General features: G+C 31.9%; 2 protein-coding genes across 3 annotated transcripts; both read right to left on the bottom strand.

The window, feature by feature from the left end:
* Positions 1-4,203: 4,203 nt before the first annotated feature.
* Positions 4,204-11,748, bottom strand: LOC124926638. Of its 2 annotated transcripts, none has more exons than XM_047466903.1 (12): positions 11,374-11,748; positions 11,150-11,251; positions 10,983-11,063; positions 10,347-10,456; positions 10,054-10,189; positions 9,531-9,629; positions 6,646-6,751; positions 6,183-6,553; positions 5,513-5,692; positions 5,227-5,424; positions 4,554-4,877; positions 4,204-4,414 (listed from the first exon to the last, which is right to left on the bottom strand). In XM_047466903.1, the coding sequence occupies exons 1-12, from the start codon at positions 11,728-11,730 to the stop codon at positions 4,322-4,324; spliced, it is 2,157 nt and encodes a 718-aa protein (XP_047322859.1). In that variant the 5' UTR covers positions 11,731-11,748; the 3' UTR covers positions 4,204-4,321. The 2 variants fall into 2 exon arrangements, with proteins under 2 accessions (XP_047322859.1, XP_047322860.1); XM_047466904.1 differs by having other exon boundaries at positions 5,513-5,617.
* A 2,583-nt stretch (positions 11,749-14,331) lies between these two features.
* On the bottom strand, positions 14,332-17,847 carry LOC124927747 (heat shock factor protein HSF24-like). The gene is made up of 2 exons (XM_047468212.1): positions 17,152-17,847; positions 14,332-15,345 (listed from the first exon to the last, which is right to left on the bottom strand). Exons 1-2 carry the CDS (start codon positions 17,353-17,355, stop codon positions 14,650-14,652), a joined length of 900 nt encoding a protein of 299 aa, XP_047324168.1. The 5' UTR covers positions 17,356-17,847; the 3' UTR covers positions 14,332-14,649.
* Between the last annotated feature and the right edge of the window lie 246 nt (positions 17,848-18,093).

Here is an 18,093-nt window from a genome sequence, read left to right as displayed (position 1 = left end):
AGTTACCATTGTTAACCAGAAGTTAGTTACTTTATAGAATCAAATAATATGCACCTCTTGAAAGTTTTAACTGTTGTAGGTCGTTGATATTGCCACTACTGTAAAGGATGGAGAACTTTTTGTAGAAATGAATGGTTCAGATTGCAAGCTGGGACTCTAAGATATTGTTACTTTTATTTTCCACCCATGTATGTGTGTTTTACTTTCAGTTCGATTTCCTTCTTTCCTTGCATGTTATTTCAACCGCCTTCTTTCTCAGCTGAATCAAGACGATTCCATTGAAATTGAATACAAAAACATGCATCCTCTTCCATAAATGACTGATTCATCTCTAACCCTGCTTTGTGTTCAATTTGGGAATTCATTGTCTTTTTTTTTTTATCACATAAATGACCAAGAATCTTTAGGTTGGTTATATATAGGTCAATGGCTAGACTAGGCTAAGCTTAGCACGTGGGCATCTTTTTCCTTGACCACTATTTTCTCTCAAGAGATTCACATTTTGATTATTTTACTCATGTGGTGGTAGTACTGTTTCCTTTTTTAGGTAAGATGCAATAATAGAATCCCTACATTGTGACTAAACATTTTCAGCAAACTTTCCCATTAACTCACAATGTTTAGTGGTTGCTTTTGTGACACTTTAGTTTGCAAATTGTTCGACTATTCTTAGGCTCCGTTGGTTTTAGTTAGCATTAATAAGAAAACTGGGTCAAAGCCACTAAAAAGGCAAAAGGGGTCCGCAGCCACTCCTCTTTGTCATGTACCAGTTAGTTGTTTATTTAAACAAATAAATCAGTCATTGAAATTTGATGAGCTTGAGATTTCTGGGCTCCACTCCACTAACAACCTTTTTTCTCATTTCCTTTTGCTATGATGGGAATTGAGAATTGATATATTTAGGAAAAAGGACAGTGCCTGGTTGGTTCCTAATTGCCTGGAGACCTCTCGATATCCCACTTTTTCTTTTTCTCCCTTGACTATTTGAAAAATAAACTATTCAACCTTGATTCTTGATTGATGGCAGCAGCTTGCTTCAGTATGAAGGTTTAGTTCTTAATTAATGGTTACTACAGCTTCCTTTTTCTTTTTTCTTTTTTTAGGTATTATAAAAAAAAGTATTAACATATTATGATTGTTTGTCTAATACCCGGAAATAAAACTGTATATGCAGGCACGGGTTACGATTGCAGCGCTTCTATGGATGATAGTTTTGACTGGTTTCACTACCATGGTATTTACTATCAACTTATTATGTTTGTTCCTTTATGTATATGAGATTTTATTCAAATTTCTGTATTTTGCCAAATGAATCGAAGCCTTGAAACGCATACGGCGACAACAATAGTAGCGACAAGTTTATGCTGCTTCTGCTGCTGCATGTATGAATGCATTTCACAAAATTAACTATACGAGACATTTAGAGTTGTGTTTAATTGCAAATTATGAAATTAATCTAGCTACTTTTATTAAATTTTGTAACCAAGTGGCTCTTTGACATTGTAACAGTATTACACCTTACTCCATATTTATTATGTATTTATTGGATTTTGTTATGGGTGGCAAATCTTACAAGAATACTTTTGATAAGAGTATCAGAGACTTTTATGATGGATCATGTGAATTCATATATATATAATGAAATTAAATAAATATAGTCCAATATTTATATTTATTATTAGATATAGTTTTTTTTTTATTTAATGACATTTTGTTTAGATTAAAAGATAACAACGTACTCTATATTAGGATGGCAAATGAGTCAAGCCGTTTGAACTCGACTCGATTAAATATTTATTAGCTCGACTCGAGCTCAAACGAATTTATAAATTTGAGCTCGAAATCAACTCGACTATTTATTTACGGACTCGAAAACTTGAACTAAAATTAAATTTTCAAATATTTGTGAAAAAAAAAATATTTATTTTAAATTTTAATATTAAAATAAATAAATATATTATAAATAAATATATTATTTATAATGTGGCTCGAAAAAACTCGACAAGTTATCGAGCAAGTATTATACAAGCTTGAGACGACTCGAATATTAAACTAGCCGGCTCGACTCGAACTTAATCAAAGTTAAACTTTGACGAAGCTTAATCAAAGTTAAACTTTGACCGAGCGGTTCACGAGTAAGTTGACTCATTTACATCCCTATTCTATATAATTATAATCCCATATATTTGTATTAATATAAATTCATTCAAAAAAAAATTTCTAGTGAGTATTTAGCAATTAACATTAGTTTTTTTTATTATTATATTAATTATCATATTTTTTATTGTTATTTTTCAAAATGGTTAAATTTGTATTTTTATATTATTTTTGTCATTAAGTTTAAACCACTCTTATTTACCCTATTGTATGATTTTTTTTTTTTAAATAAGTAAACAAATTTAAAGAACTAAAATGGATGGGATGTGAATTTGCAAACAATAAATATTGTTTTTATGGCTGGGTAATAAAAAAATCAATGCATTAGAATTCATAATAAAATTGATTAGTGAGAAAGTTTTAGACAATATAGGATGTGTTTGGATCTTAATAAGATTTTGTCAATCTATTTTGTGATAAAGATTTCTTATATTGAGTAAAACAATATGTGGTTTTACTAGGACATATAAATATTCATTTAATAAAATAAATATAAAATTGATTTTAATTAAGTGGAGAGAATTTGAAAGAGAGAATATATGTCACTATATCACTAATTGGAAAAAAGAATAAAGAGTGATGAGAGAGAAATTTTGTTTATTTTTCTGTCAATCAAAACGTTATTCTTTTAAAATTTTCTCTCCCAAAATTCTCACCACAATCATTTCTCTCTAAATAATTAAATTTTCAAATAGATACATTTTTTATTGTTTAATTAGCTTAAACACAAACAATTTGTATTGCCATAAAATTCTAACAATTAAAGATATTAATTAATTTATTTAGACAATCCCTTAAAAAAAAGATCTTTAATAATTATTAACCAATTTTATCATATCCTTTGCATTCACATTTCCTTTAGGAAATAAACTAAATGTTATTATATATCTTGTTTGCATTTATTTGTTAAGGTAATGATGATTTTTATAATTCACTTTTATTATTTAAAATTATTCTATCCCTATTTATATATATTGTTGGATAATTGAGAAAAATATGTCTTAGATGTGAAAAATAGCAATGGCAATTAAAATAACATTTATTCTTCTGATCAACATTTGCATCGTGATGAGTTTGATGTATCTTTCTACTATAGTCTACAAGTGAAGGTGGGTAATTTCTCTATTCTCTTCTATTACGAGTTAGAGAAAATATTTATTTATTTTTCAAATAAAAAATATGAGAGCATACAAGCTTGTCGATGAATTTTGCGATATCGAAAAGTGGTGGAGGCAGACAAAAAGAGAGGTTGTGTGTTGCTCCGATGGGGGCGTTGTACAGATTCTGCTCACTGCAATATGAGGAGTGATAGGGGAGGAAATGACGTGTCACCACATCACTAGTTGAAAAAAAGATAAGAGATGAGAGAGAGAAAAGAGCGATAAAATTTGTTATTATTTCGGCTAATTAAATTGCGCCGCATCATTTTCTTTAAAATTCTCTCTCCCAAATTCTTTTCCTCCAATCATTTCTCCTGCAATATGGAGAGTGGTGTTGGTCATTGCATTACTTCCGGAACTAATTGATGTTGTTATGGTCCTTATAGAGATTGATATTTCAATAATAATCATTATTTTTAACAAGAATAATCTATTTATGAGGATTTGGAGTGTCTCGTTGATAGGAGAAGGAGAAATGCTAATGTTTAATCTTTAATGAGTGATCAAATCAATTAAGATAAGGATAGTTGAAGGTATATGTTAGATCAATTATTCAGATTTAATATTCATGAAGTTTGATTCAACTCATAGATACTCTAACCCATATTATTTGAAATAATGATATAATAAGTTTGCATTTTATGTCACTAACACTACAATTTACAATAGAAGGGTTGTATTAATAAAATTTTATATTTTGAATAGCAACCATCTTGAAGTGTGAAAGTTCAATTTCAATGTCTGAAAATTTTAAACTGAGAATAGATGAAAAATACAGATCGATAATGCTCTTATCGGTCGTAATAAGCAACATTCAAAATTTCAAACAATGTGTTCAAGATATTATAAGCCGTCAACTCTATTGATATAAACTTTAATATTTCAAAACACAAAAAAATCTAGCCATACTAATTACCTCTGTGGAAGTGTATACATAAAAAAAAATACAATGAATAAATCAATAAACACAATCTCTGTCAATTACAAGTCAGTATACAAACTCCCTAGGCAAATATTTGCTGAATAACTGCTTCAGCGTTCCCATTGTATTGAGCAAGAAGATGGATGGCATCGGCCCTTGGCAATGCTAGAAATTCCTGCATCAATCAAATATAAATCCCGTTTGCCTATGTTTTATGCAAATAAATGATATGTATTTCGCATTGGAAAGCATCAATAAAAAAGACATCAACATCTAAAGTTGTAAAGCTAGAAATGCAAGTTGAAACTACTTACCATGACTTTAAGTATGGCACTTTCGTCACAGACACTTTCGCTCGATAATGCTTGATTTGGACTGCTAACATCCTCTTGCATTCGGTTGCTTGACGAAACAGTGACCTGAGAAGACCCTTCGCAAGTTTCTATATTTGACTTCAAGACAGGTCCACCCGTTAACAAAGAACTGCTCACTTCTTTCAGAGAGTCTATCCTTAACAGACCTTCAAACCGATCTTTACACATTTGAAGCTTAAACCATTCACTATGTGTGTAAAGAGTTGCTTGTAAAATCTTCATAAGCTGCGGCTCATCAATTCCTAACCTCCTACCAAACTCCACCTGCTCGATGAGAAGTTGTTGAATTTGAGTAAATTGAGCAGAAATTTGAGTTTTAGACCTATAAGAACACTAGTAGTGGCCCCATTTGAAAATCATGTTTGGATCAATAAATTTTTAAATCTATGTCTGACTAAGTAAAATTTATCCAAATGTGATATCATCTAGATCTTTGAAATGAGAAATCTAACAGAAAAAGGGGTTCCAAATGGTGATACAAAGCCAAATAAATTTTTGAATCTGTATTTAGCAGGCCCTTGTATAGGGTTTTCAAGTCCTATATAAGTCAATTCTGTTTTACCTTCAAATAAACTATACTAGTACGTTGGCATGTATCAATCAATTAGTATACCTGAAGAGAAGATGCAACATCATGTAAGGGCCAGTCTAGCTCCATAGTATCTTCAATAGGTCTCAACAAGGTAAGCAATGTTTCCTTGAGGGGTTTCAGCAATGTAGGATCTTTAGTTGCCAAAGCACCCAAAAACGAACAAGCGACTCTTAATGCACTTTGATAGTCTCCAGAACTAGCCAGTTTCAAAAACTCGACCTGAAAAACCACCCAAGCAAAAGATTCAAAAATCAACTCGTTAACAAATCTTGAACAATCAGTAACGATTCAAATGTCATTTTCTCACCTGCTTAAGTTTAAACAGCAAAGTAGGATTTTGTGGGAAAAAATTTGGGTCCAAAGTATTTATTTCTTCCACTGCCTCTGCAGCCATTCCTTTGGAAGCAAGCTCCTTTATTCCCAGGACAATGGAATACTTATCAGTATTATTTCCACTCACACTTCTAAACATATGTGAGTCACAAACCTGCAAAGAAATCATTTTCTATCATGGTAGCCCATATGGAAACTAATTTTTGTCACAATCACGGTCTCATTGGAAAATCGCCAAAATTAAAATTGAAGTCATATTTTGTTTGGTATAAGATTCTTGTTTATCATAATCATACTATATTTTGGATCACGGTCTAGATTATAGTGAAATTTTGTTGCTTCACTTGATATACAAATTATTTTCTTGATGATTGAACCAAAGTGTAATTTTTTGCTTTATTTGGTATATAATTTCTTTTTCTCTCCCGATCATGATATGATTATCTTTTACATTAGTGTGATTTTTGGAAAACATCACAAAATGTACATTTTTCAGATCATGATCAACATGAAAATAAGTTGGTAATAAAACAGCCCAATTGAAGTCAGGATTTGTTTAGATCTAAAGATAATTTTTTTCTAAATAAGTGTATTCTTGAATTTTAAAAAGTGAAGTGTATAGATGTGAGGATAAGTAGACTAACTTCAAAACCAGGATCAAGTTTCTCCTCCCGGCGCCTCCATTTGTGTCTACTCTTTTCAATCGTGCCATGAATTCTGGTTCTCTTGGCAAGACGTGATTCATGATGACATCCACTCTGAAGGACGACTCCACTGGTGCTACAGTCTTCAAGATTATCTGTTGACTCACAATGATATCGCTCCTCAATATCTAGAACTTTGCCAACTGTATCTGATCTTACTTCTGAGGAGGAACAACCGTTATCATCTAAGTTGCTTAATGAAGTTTCACCATCTAAAGGATTGCTAGTGACACATTCTTCTCCTAGAGAACAATTCACAGGCTCAGATTGCTCGACACTAAATGGCTCCGATTGTATCTGCATTTCAGAAGCTGAACAAAGAGAATTTTTTTTGATAAACACATGGACAATGAAACTGCGACTCTTCAACTCTAAGAAAGAAAATACTAAGTATAGTACTTACCATTTGGAGATGGAAGAGATGAATCCACAATACCTCTGTATATGCAGTACTCGTGGATGAGCCCATCTAACATGGATAAGTTAAATCTCATACGAGATAATTCATTCTGTTACATAAAGAAAATACTCACAGTTGTAAGCTTAAGTACAGCAACTAGTTTAGAAACAAATGCAACAGTAGTAGCAGACTTGGCCCATATATGTAAATGTAATCATTAATAAACATGCTCTTGAGACTAGGGGTTATGTTTGAAAAAACTAAAAATTAAGTGTTGAAAGTTAACTACCGAATTTTAAGTGTTGAATGAGTTAAGTGTGGAAAATAAATAAAGAAGAAACCAAGTGAAAATATCTAAATTTTAAGTAATTGATATGCAAGTTGGTTAGATATAAGGTGGAACTAATATCAGGAAAATACCTAAAGACTATTTTCCTTTATAATGACGTAATTTGATTAATTTTAAGACTTAAAGTTGTCTTTGGAATGTTCTACTGAATTACCGAGTTAAGTCATTCGTAACTTACCAAATTAAGCTTAATTTGGGTTGAGTCTAAATAATTAAGTGATTTTAAATAATCATTATTAAATGAACTTAATTCAAATAAACAATTAATAATTTAGATTAAATGACAAACTCTGTTATCAAACACTAGTTACTGTTCCTAAAAAAGATTGGCATTCTACCTCCACTTTTCATTTTGTTTGCCACAATTTTAACATATTAAACAAATTGAACCTGTTCGGTTTGGGTTATTTGGGTTAAATCTTACATAACACACTGTCCAATCATATGTCCTATCATCGATCACATCACTCAAATCAACAACCAAACTACCCTTTAATTAATTTTTTTTTAAATCATTATATATTATACCCCTAATGTCTGCTTACCCAACTAACTCATTTTCAAGAAACTATACCGGACAAGGCTACTTGCTATCCAAATAACCCAAAACTGAACAAGGCCTTGGAGGACGGTGAAAACATCTTACTCAAGTTTAGGTCTCACCTTAACACAAATAAGACTGTAAGGGCTTATTTTAATATTTCACAAATTGAGGTCCTTTAATGTTTTTCTTCTATAATCCTCCTTATAGGTTAAACAACCGAAATTGCTTAGTGAGGTTAATGTTGCATCAAGGGCATGCTTATAAGCGAACATATTCGAATTGTTACAAGGACGTTGGGTAACTAAAAATCAAATTTTCAATTACTAAGAAATATTGAAGATATAAACTCTTTTTTGCAACAATGGCAACTTGAGCAAAGATGCAAGTACATGTAACCAATTCCAAATTCCAACCAGAGGCAAATAAGAAAAGTATCGAGGAAGACAATAAGAATTTTTGGCATGACCTAAGTTCTCCCACTACTCATATATACCTTATCTCCCATCAAACGAGGACACATGAAACAAGACAACATCTTATATGACTATCACCATTCTAAAGCAACCATCAACAGAAAACAATATATATACCTTACGGCTTTAATAACCAAAATTGTTTAACGATACAACAAATGCAACCAACCATATAAGTATTTGGTATACAAGAAAGTTGCGACTACTTAATCTTGCAATTACTAGACAAATAAAGACATTACCTGTTTTGCAAAGACAACAACAAGAGCAAGGATGGCACCTTCTATGCATATCCAATGTTGAAATTACAGTCGAAGGTGAATAAAAAAACTAACAAGGAACCTGAGTTAAGAGCCTCTTTGCAACATCTCATGTGTTCTTTTGTTGCATAATGAGATTGGAGTGAAAGAAATCCTAGACTTATTGAAAAAACAAGAACTCTTGATCAACTCTGAAAAGCAATCATGGTCTGCTGCAACCTTCAATGCAGATTTTGGAGTAAAATTCTTAATACTAATGTTAATCAACTTTTGTGCATGAAATGGGGAATTGATACAAGCATTCTTATCCAGTTGTCCCATTTCAACGATAATTTTAATGCACCCTGGTGAGATTAGTGATAGCTTTTTAGTTATGTCAATCTTTCTCTTAATTATGCATTTTAAGGCTCTTTTGATGTATATGTTACAGTCAGACAGGTTATTGTTCGCAGTTTTGTAATCAGTTTGGTGGGTATCATTTATTTTTCTTTTCTTCCACTATGTAATGGTTGTACTTTTTTATTTATTAACAAAGGCAATTCGCCTTTGTCAAATAAAAGTAATTAAATAATTATAATTACACCATTACAGTCCACTCCAAAAAGATATCTCATAGGTTCCTATTATATGCAGCCAATTCTAAATTCTAAGCAAGGCGAATAAAGCTAAAATATTGAGCAAGACACTGAGAATTTAATCACTTCCAATGTTCAACCACCCTCTTATGCATGATATTGACATCATCTACAAAGGTACGACATAATAATCAAACTGCCATAGTTTCCCAAAAGAACACCTCAAGTACCCATATAGCCAACATCTCTTCTTATAACCCAAAGGCAAGTGCTTGAGACATAATCTTCTCCCCAATCTCACCACAACTCATCATTAGTCCCAAACTAGATTTCAATTAAGATCAAAATATGACTCCCAATGTCAATGTTTTTCCACAAGATCAGGTGACTCACATAGCACATTGATTTATCACTGGTCACTTAATAGCATAGTGTGGGTCCTATATTGTTTATGCATGATGGTGTCAACTACAAGGATAAATATTTGGAAACTAAATTTAGATTCAGAAATTTATTTCTGTTTTGTATGCGAAACGGAGTGTTTCCCAATGGGGGCAGATAGCAGCCAAACCACCACAAACCGTCTCAAAAGGAATCTCAAGTGGTTATGCTTAATCTTATAAAATCAAGGGCATGCATGCAATACATTTTATGGATGCTTGAAGCATGTTTGAAAATGCAAGCAACCTGAAACGCTTTGAACAGATCTCCCCTAGCAAACTTCAGCCCATCTATAGAACCTTGTCTAGTGAGTTCCACAGCATGTGCCAGCGCTTGTATGTCCACCTGATCATCAAATAAATACAGTTGGTTAGCTAACATAAGTCATATTGGCTCAACTTTAATGCCATAAGGAGAGAATGAATTGATATCAAAATTATAAAATGTGAAGACTCCTTTCTAGCCAAAGAATTGAACCTATTTGAAAACGGGTATTTTGTCAAAATCATGACCCCATTAGAAAATTGCCAAAAGTTAGAGTTGAAAGTGATTTTTTTTCATTTGGTATAAAAAAAATATTTTCTAAATCCTAATCCAAATTATACTGTAACTTTTTGTTTCATTTGGTATAAAGATTTTTTTTTTCTGGATCATAATCCAAATTATTTTTTAAATCATTGTGAATTTTGACAAACATAATAAATATATTTTTTTTCGGATCATGATTAACAAAAAACAAAAAGTGCATAAGAAAACATGGCATTATTACCTCATCAAATGGAGATGCCTCATATAGACTCTCTGGAGGCATTGCAGGAGGGTCGCGTTCTTCAGGGAGCAGCCTCTCAATAAGATTTGAAATAGGCGACACTATTCCTTGACGAAAGCAGAAAACTTTGTGTATACTGCACAGGTAATCAGTCTTTACTTTAAAAGGCACAAAATTGAAACAATAGCAAACTGTCTCATGTAATAAATACATGTGCATACGTTGTGCAAGTGAGGGTGGTAGAGAGAAGGAAAAAAATGGAAAGAGACGGATTAATAAGAATTTAGACCAACCTTATCAAGTATCTCAACGACATTGAGAATATGGGATCATATGCATGTAGGTGTGCTCTTAGAACAGAAGTCAATAATCCAGCAATTTCAAGTCTCCTCCTTTCAGACCACTAAAATGGTAAATTTAGTCACTCATTTCAGATATAGTGAAGAAATGAAAATAAGAAATACTCAACCAATCATAAATTGCTTAATAAACCTAGACATCGCTTCATTTGAGTAATTATATAGTAAAAAAGAATAGCTTCATTGTCACCTATCTTAACTACTGAAAGTTACAATTCAAATAAGCTCTCTCTTTTTCTTTTTTCTTTATTATGAACAGGGTAGGGTGTTTTGGGCAACTTGAGCGCATCTCAGGTAATCCTTAAGAAGGCTAACACAATCCTTAAGAGGTAATCCTCTTGCAATCTGAGCTACCCAGAGTGGGTCAAAATTCAAAATTATAGGTCTCACATTGGTATGTGATATGAGTTTAAAATCCATTTATCTACTCATATTTTCTCTCTATGTCATATCAACCTTAACACTATTTTCATAACAAACATGACCAGAATGATAGTAGCATTCGACATTCTGAATATCCTTGCCTTTTGCTTGTAGGCACACGAAAAGAGAACAAGAAACAAATATTACCTCAACTGCCACGGGAGAGTTTTGATCATCTTTATCATAAACAAAGGCAAGAAGAACATGCTTAAACTCCTCATATGCTTCCTTAAAAAAACCCAGAAATGTTAGCAGACAGACTGGCAAATGGCAGCAAAAGAAGCCATCATCGAAATGGAGAATGCTGAACATACCGGATAAGCATCAAGGGCACAAGGAGCGAGTGCCGTTCTCAAGCAATTAATAGCAGAATCCCGACCCTCGGGGGTGCCTCTCCTCAAGAACTCAATAAATTTCTACCATAGTCAAGTTCAGTAAAGAAAAAAAGGGACGATTTTTCAGTTTAATAGACAGCAATTACGTTTCCAAATCAATCACATCAAATGGTTATATCTAGGGCACCATCAATATAAGGTACCTGCTTCTGCAAACGGAATAGAATCCGGTGATCATCAAGAACGGAAGGAGCGTGAAGTCGGAGGAGATCCATAGCGGCGTCAATATCGCCAGTCTCTACCGACCGTCTGATCTGACGAGTCAGCAAACGACCGTGATAAGGAGAAGGGGGAGCTTGGGCGTCCTCGAGTAAACGTTCGGATTTGGCAAAATCAATGACTAGGGCATCAAGAACTTCCCAATTGACAGGCATCGAATCCATGTGGTATGAAGTTGGGTTGTTGTTTCCGACAGAGGTAGAAAGACGGCGACTTTTACGGTGGGAAGAAGAGAAAGAGTATATGCATACGATGAGCTCAAGTGTCTGTCTGTGGGCCATTAAATTATTTTGACCTATTTATATATATATATAGGTTGGCTCAGAAATTCTCTCACCGGCAAATCTACAAGTCCTGTTTGTTTCTTCATAAAACTTAACTGGGTTTTTTTCTTGTCTATTTTGCTCTTTCCCATTGGTTAAGAGATTCTCACAAGTACCATGAACTTAACTAAGGACGATGATGTGACAATGGCCGGAGGAGAATGCCCTTACAATTCAGGTCCCCGTTTTGTTTAGGGTTTTTTTAATTAAATTTTAATCTAATTCGATTTGTTTGTATTAATATTTTGATCTGTTTTTTTAAAAAATTGTTTTTTTTTATGTACATGTTATTTTAATATTTTTATCTTTAATAAATTATCAAATATTTTAATAATGGATAATTTGATATTTTATTTAATAAATTAAATAATTTAATTCATGAAAATTAAAAAAATTAAAGATTAAATTTTTGTTTAAATAGAATCCCCAAATAACTCAATCGTTAAGCCCTGGATATCTAAGTAAAAAAAAACTCAAAATAGGAATATTTGAACGTAATAAATGCGTATTTTGATGCTATTGTCTCTCACTCATAGAATTCTATGACACATATATATAAAAAAAAATAAAAAAATAAAAAAAATTAAGTATTATTCTCTTCATTTGTTGTTGTTTGTATGGGTAGCATCAAACAAATCGTAATAAATTATAAATGATTTGAGGAGAAAATTTGAGAAAGGGACCTAGTCAATTATATTGACTAAGGCCTTGTTCTCTTTAGGTTATTTAAAAAACCCACACAAAATCCATTTTTCAATCAATTACTTTTCATCTATCACATCACTTATATCATTAACCAAAATACAAAAATACTCTCTATTTTAAATTATTATTTTATATTTTATTTATAAATATCAATACCCTTTAAGTCTTTTTACCAAAAATAATCATTATTTTTTCAAAATCATCACCTATCATCTAAATTTTCTCTCTCTTGATTTTTAAAAAAACTCAGAACCGAACAAGGCCTAAGAAAATAAAATAATTTTTCTCTATTTTCTTTTTCTTTTCTTTTCTTTTTTTTCCAACTAATGAATTAATGTTAAATTTTCTCAAGCAAATTATAACCCTCTAAATTGTAATGATCATAAAACTCCTAATCAAAATTCAAAGGCCTTATTGACAGTATATAATCATTTAAAATTCAAAGGTCTAACGGCTTAAAATCAGTATCTATCAAGAGGATGGGAAATTATTTAAAATAATTCAAATTCAAGATTTATTAACATAAGAAAATAGAATTCTTTTCGAATTTGAATTATTCAAAATTCAAACTGAATATCAAATTCGAATAGGTTCAATTTTATTAGAGTTTATTCGAATTGATCAGTTTGGTTTTCGAATTAGCTAAAAAAATAAAAATTTAAAGAAATCGAACAGTTGAACTCGAAAAACCGAACCGATGAACACCCCTAGTGTTATGCCCTAATTTCCTACTTTCATACACCTAAATCAACGTGATTTTGAACATAAATACGGAAACGCTAGGGTGCCTATTTGACATGATCATTGAAAATGTTGATATAAAAGTCGGTCCTACGGTCTCGGTCCCTCCTCCCACACACATCTCCAACACATTGCTCCACTCCTAGCCTTTCCTTCACCCGTCATAAAAATCGTGGTTGGATCCACCTACTCCAAACAAGCATAGTGAGTCGATAAACCCAGCAAAAATTTAATAGAAGACATTCATTATGCATTGTATCTATGAGTGTTTTTAAGGGAATATTATAATGTACAGTTACATCTGAGCCATATTGGGATCCTTAGCCTTGAGAGCTGATCCTCCAAGGAAGGCATCCATTCGTCAATTCCGTCAGCTATATTTTGGAATCAGACTACCAGAGTTCATGCCGGTAGCCATCCTCCCATATATCCGTCAATTCCATTGAATCCATATCCCTTCATAAAATCATCATTCTTTAAAAATCATGGACATGCATTAAAAATATACTTTGAAAACCTTTTTAAATCGTTTATATAAAATACATGATAAATAGTATTGTATGGATTTTTATAAAACGTATAGAAAAGTACTTGCACTAAAATCCTTCATCTGCATGATCATAGGTAGGGTGCCATCATCCACGGTCCTAGATTTCTGTCAAGACCGCAGATTTCTCAGTCTAAAAAAGTGTCTGCAAGGCAGGTCTCACCCTCGGACGGGAGAACGAGGTAGACGTTTTTGTGATTTATGACTGTACTTACGTGTACATTGACTCTTCCACTTCCAAGTGCACCGATCAACAGCAGGTGAAATTATGGTCACTTCATTTAATATTTAAAAGCAAGGCATGGGTAGATATCTTAATAACTAGACGATTAAGTCGTTTGAATGAGATTATATATCTATCATACATATTAGAAATAACCACAAACATAATTATAGGGCCCTAGATTATTTGGTATTGTCCAAATAATATATATATATATATATATTACAAAATTAATAGAAAATCAAATAAGTAATAGTTGATCAATTTAACTTGGACTCTTTGCCATTAAATAAGTTTCAAATAATAACAAACTCTAATAACTTCTCAATCATTTTTAATATAAAACATATCTTTAAATAAAATAAATAAAATTACTGAATAATTAATCATAAAACAAGCAAAATAAATTCCAAATGATTACACCAGTATGAAATGACAACTTAATAATAATAATACAAATACACACAAATTAACCTGAAATCCTCACTGAAAAATAAAACCAGTAATAAACACACTAGCAGTATTGCAGAATATTAATGTTAAGAGACACAAATAATAACATATTTTAATTTGCTTAATTAAACAGAGTGATGCACGTAAGTATTTTGTATTACCATGCATGTAGCTAGATAGCTACGTACGTACGTATGTATATAGTCAATCAAATACATACCTTGCTTGTAATCTTCATCCACGGCGCCTCATCAAATTCAATACTACTTTTCTTCATCTCCTTTCGGTGCCCAACAAAATCCGAATTTTCATCCCGACCCCTCTTTTTCAGCCACACCCCGAACAGTTTCAGACAATCTTCTCTTCCTCCTTCTCCTCCAGATGATGCTGATCCATCATTATTATTATTACTATTAATCTTCTTCTTCGGATAGATATTGTCCACGGAATGATCTGGTCCGTTATTGTTGGACCCAGGTTGCATGATCTCATTGATCTGATCGGCCCCAACCTTAACTTGCTTAGTCAAGTACGACACCAGCTTGTGACACTGTTTCTTTGCCTCTGTTAGCTCCGTGCTCAGCATCTCGTTGTCTTTCCTCAGCTTCTCGTTTTCTTCTGCCAATTCATCGTGAGAATATTCATGAGTTATTGCTGCAATTGCTTCCACCGTGCTGCTCCCCGGGTTCTTGGAATCCGGGGAACACGAGAATGTTGAGTCATCGCCCGAGTTTGAAGGGGTTATCGTCGATAATATTGGGGCAGCAGCAGCAGGAAGAGGGACCTGGGAGGACTTGTGGTGGAGGGCTTTCCGGCGCCGAATCTTGATCAACAGTTCTTTTTGTCCTCTCTTGAAATTTTCGTTGGAGAATTCCCACTTGTCTGCCGTAATCTTACGGAATCCCTGATTAATTAATTAAAATATCAATAAAATAACATTAATGTACACTAATTTTAATTATAGACCTGACCGGGTAAACATCAATTTCTTACCAAACAAACATATAATTAAATGAATAAAAGATATTACAGGATGCCTTTGAATGCTATGATCTGAGCTGGTGAAATAAATCACAAAAGTCAAATTCAATATTCAAAATCTTATCATCTTTCAGGTGTGAAATCAAGAAATTACGGTGTGCTTGGAACTTGGAAGAGTCAACATATTAATAATAATAATATGTACAAGGGAGAATAAAACTATTCTATGACTTTGATCATTAATTTGAAAATTATATACATTTCTTTTTTTTAAATTGTAAAGAGCTAGTACCAACTCTAACAATCACATGAATTTCAATTAAACTTATTACAATCATAGTCAATATTTTTTCAATTAAACCAACCTGATGAGTTTGTAATAAAATATTAGAATAAAAGTGTTAATTAATTAATTTTGACAATGTCCAAGGTACGTCACATATCTTTAATTATACAATTAAGCTTATAGATTAAGATAACATGATTAGGTAAATTTTGACTATTTTGGGCCGGGGTGGTTAGTCAAGTCAATATTTCATATTTGACCTATTTGTTATTAAATTCAATGACCCGCATCATGAAAATTCTGAAATTTGGTTAAAATTTACAATAATTTAAAACATAATTTTCATACAAGTAAAATAAGATAATTATATAATAATCTGAGTCATTATTCAAAAATCAAATACTAAATATAAAAGAAAAAAATCACTTTTCAACTTTAAATTAAAAATACATGACTAATCATTTTAAGTTTATCAAAGATATCTCTTTGTAAATATTAATTTATATAATTATTAACAATACAAAATGTGTCTAAATATGTTAAGTTATATATTAAATGCTAGACCAAAATGTAATCATTAAGTCTGTTAATTAGTAACATACTTTTTTTCATTACTCTATATAAGATTATTTAGACATGATTATAACTTTTTGTATATTATCTGATATTTTTTATTTAATAAAGAAATGTCACATTTTGAATAATAATTATTTTTATTGATATGCATATTATATATTTTTTTATCATGATTTACATTATTTTTGTTTTAAAATATAGTTTAAAAAAATGATAATATATATTTTTTAGAATCAGTCAAATAAATTATAATAACAAAGACTGTTTCCATGATTCATATTATAATGATTCTGTCCCTTAATAATTAGTTACATTAACAAAATCTCATTTTTAAAGTTTTAGAAATATTTATTAAATAATAAGAGAAATATAATACAGATATAGTAAACTGTCAAAATAATAGATTAAACTTTGCTTTCAATTTATTAATTTTGGAAACGGTTTTTGGTCACTTCTACCTCTATTTCTAAGTTACCTTTCATTTATATATTAAGAATTATTCATATTTAACTTTTAAATTGCCAAAACTAAATTAATGCTAAGGAAAAGGACAAAATAGATATTTGAACTTATTAGCATTATTGAATTTAAGACTTCAATATTCCTTTTCTAAACATTTTAGGTAAATTTTGATTCAATGAAATAATTAATATTTTTAGGAATATTCTATTCAAACTAAAAACAAAATATGAATTTTATTTTTCCATTTCCATTTCTAATCCTGGATGGCTCCCCTAACCTATTCCTATTCATGATTCATCCCCTTGACTAATCGAATATCTCATACGAATCAGTCATGATCATACATACATACCATGGATTGATTTATCAAAATAAAGAGAGAAAGAAGAATGAAAGAGAACATACGTAAGTGTTGAGTTGTCGAACGAAGCTGGAGTAATTGCAATGCTTGAAGTAATTCGGTAGCAGATCCTTGGCGAAATCTGCAGTACTCCAGATTATGAAAGTCGTTCCGATTTCATTCCACGAAACGATTTCGTCCGTACTTCCGTCGTCCACCAATTGGTACGTCTTCGTCAGGAACGGCGCTGGCGCCGATCTCTGTACCATTTTATATTCGCCGGACCGGATCAGGTAGCGGTTTCCGATTTAGTTCACAATCGGTTTATCAATATTGATGATGATGATCTGTAGAAGCTGCTTAATAATCGTTTGAAATTGTGAGATCTTGTGTGTGTATGATGAATCAGTTGTTTGAGAGAGAATTGAAAATTTGAAAGGATGAGAAATCTAGAAGGAGGAGAAGTTGGAGGAAGAGGAAGAAGAACTAAAGAGCAAAAGAGCGGTTAGGAATTCCCAGCCCCAGCAATAGAATCCAGAAACGAAGAGATGAGATTGAAGCCGCATGTGATCGATACTCCCTGGACGCCTAGATTCTTCCATGGACAATTCCTTCATCTCGATCATTCAAACACATAACTCTCCCATTAATTTCAGAAACTTGTAGATCTTCTTCCCCTGCATTCCGCGTGACTTATATATATATAACAAATTCTTTTTTTTCAGAAACCGTCGCCCTTTGACTCTCTCTCTCACACACACATACAAGAGAGAGAAAAAGAAAGGGAAAGGAAGTGGGGAAGGTTTCTAGAAAAATATTGAATAGCAAGACACTGAGTGGTAGGCCCAAGCCCAATATATAATTTTTGACGATAATTATTTATTTTAAATTAAATATTTAATTATTTATAAAAGTGGAAGGAAGTGAGAGATAGATAAGCATGATTGATTAATTTATTTGGCTGTTTTAAAATATATTTTTTTAAATGATTGATTAATTTATTTGAC

The sequence above is a fragment of the Impatiens glandulifera genome, chromosome 2 (genome assembly GCF_907164915.1).
Source record: "Impatiens glandulifera chromosome 2, dImpGla2.1, whole genome shotgun sequence".
In the NCBI taxonomy this organism is placed as follows: domain Eukaryota; kingdom Viridiplantae; phylum Streptophyta; class Magnoliopsida; order Ericales; family Balsaminaceae; genus Impatiens; species Impatiens glandulifera.
Note: the sequence above shows the minus strand (reverse complement) of the source record. Positions and strands in the feature narration are given on the sequence as shown.

Bases quoted from the DNA above. Each gene is read 5' to 3' on its own strand.
- LOC124926638 (XM_047466903.1), bottom strand. From the start codon at position 11,730: ATGGCCCACAGACAGACACTTGAGCTCATCGTATGCATATACTCTTTC. The intron at 10,190-10,346 runs GTTGGTCTAAAT...TTACCTGTGCAG, and splicing joins TCGTTGAGATACTTGATAAG to TATACACAAAGTTTTCTGCT. The intron at 5,693-6,182 runs GTTAGTCTACTT...ATTTCTTTGCAG, and splicing joins AACTTGATCCTGGTTTTGAA to GTTTGTGACTCACATATGTT.
- LOC124927747 (XM_047468212.1), bottom strand. From the start codon at position 17,355: ATGGTACAGAGATCGGCGCCAGCGCCGTTCCTGACGAAGACGTACCAA. The intron at 15,346-17,151 runs GTATGTTCTCTT...TTAATTAATCAG, and splicing joins TTCGACAACTCAACACTTAC to GGATTCCGTAAGATTACGGC.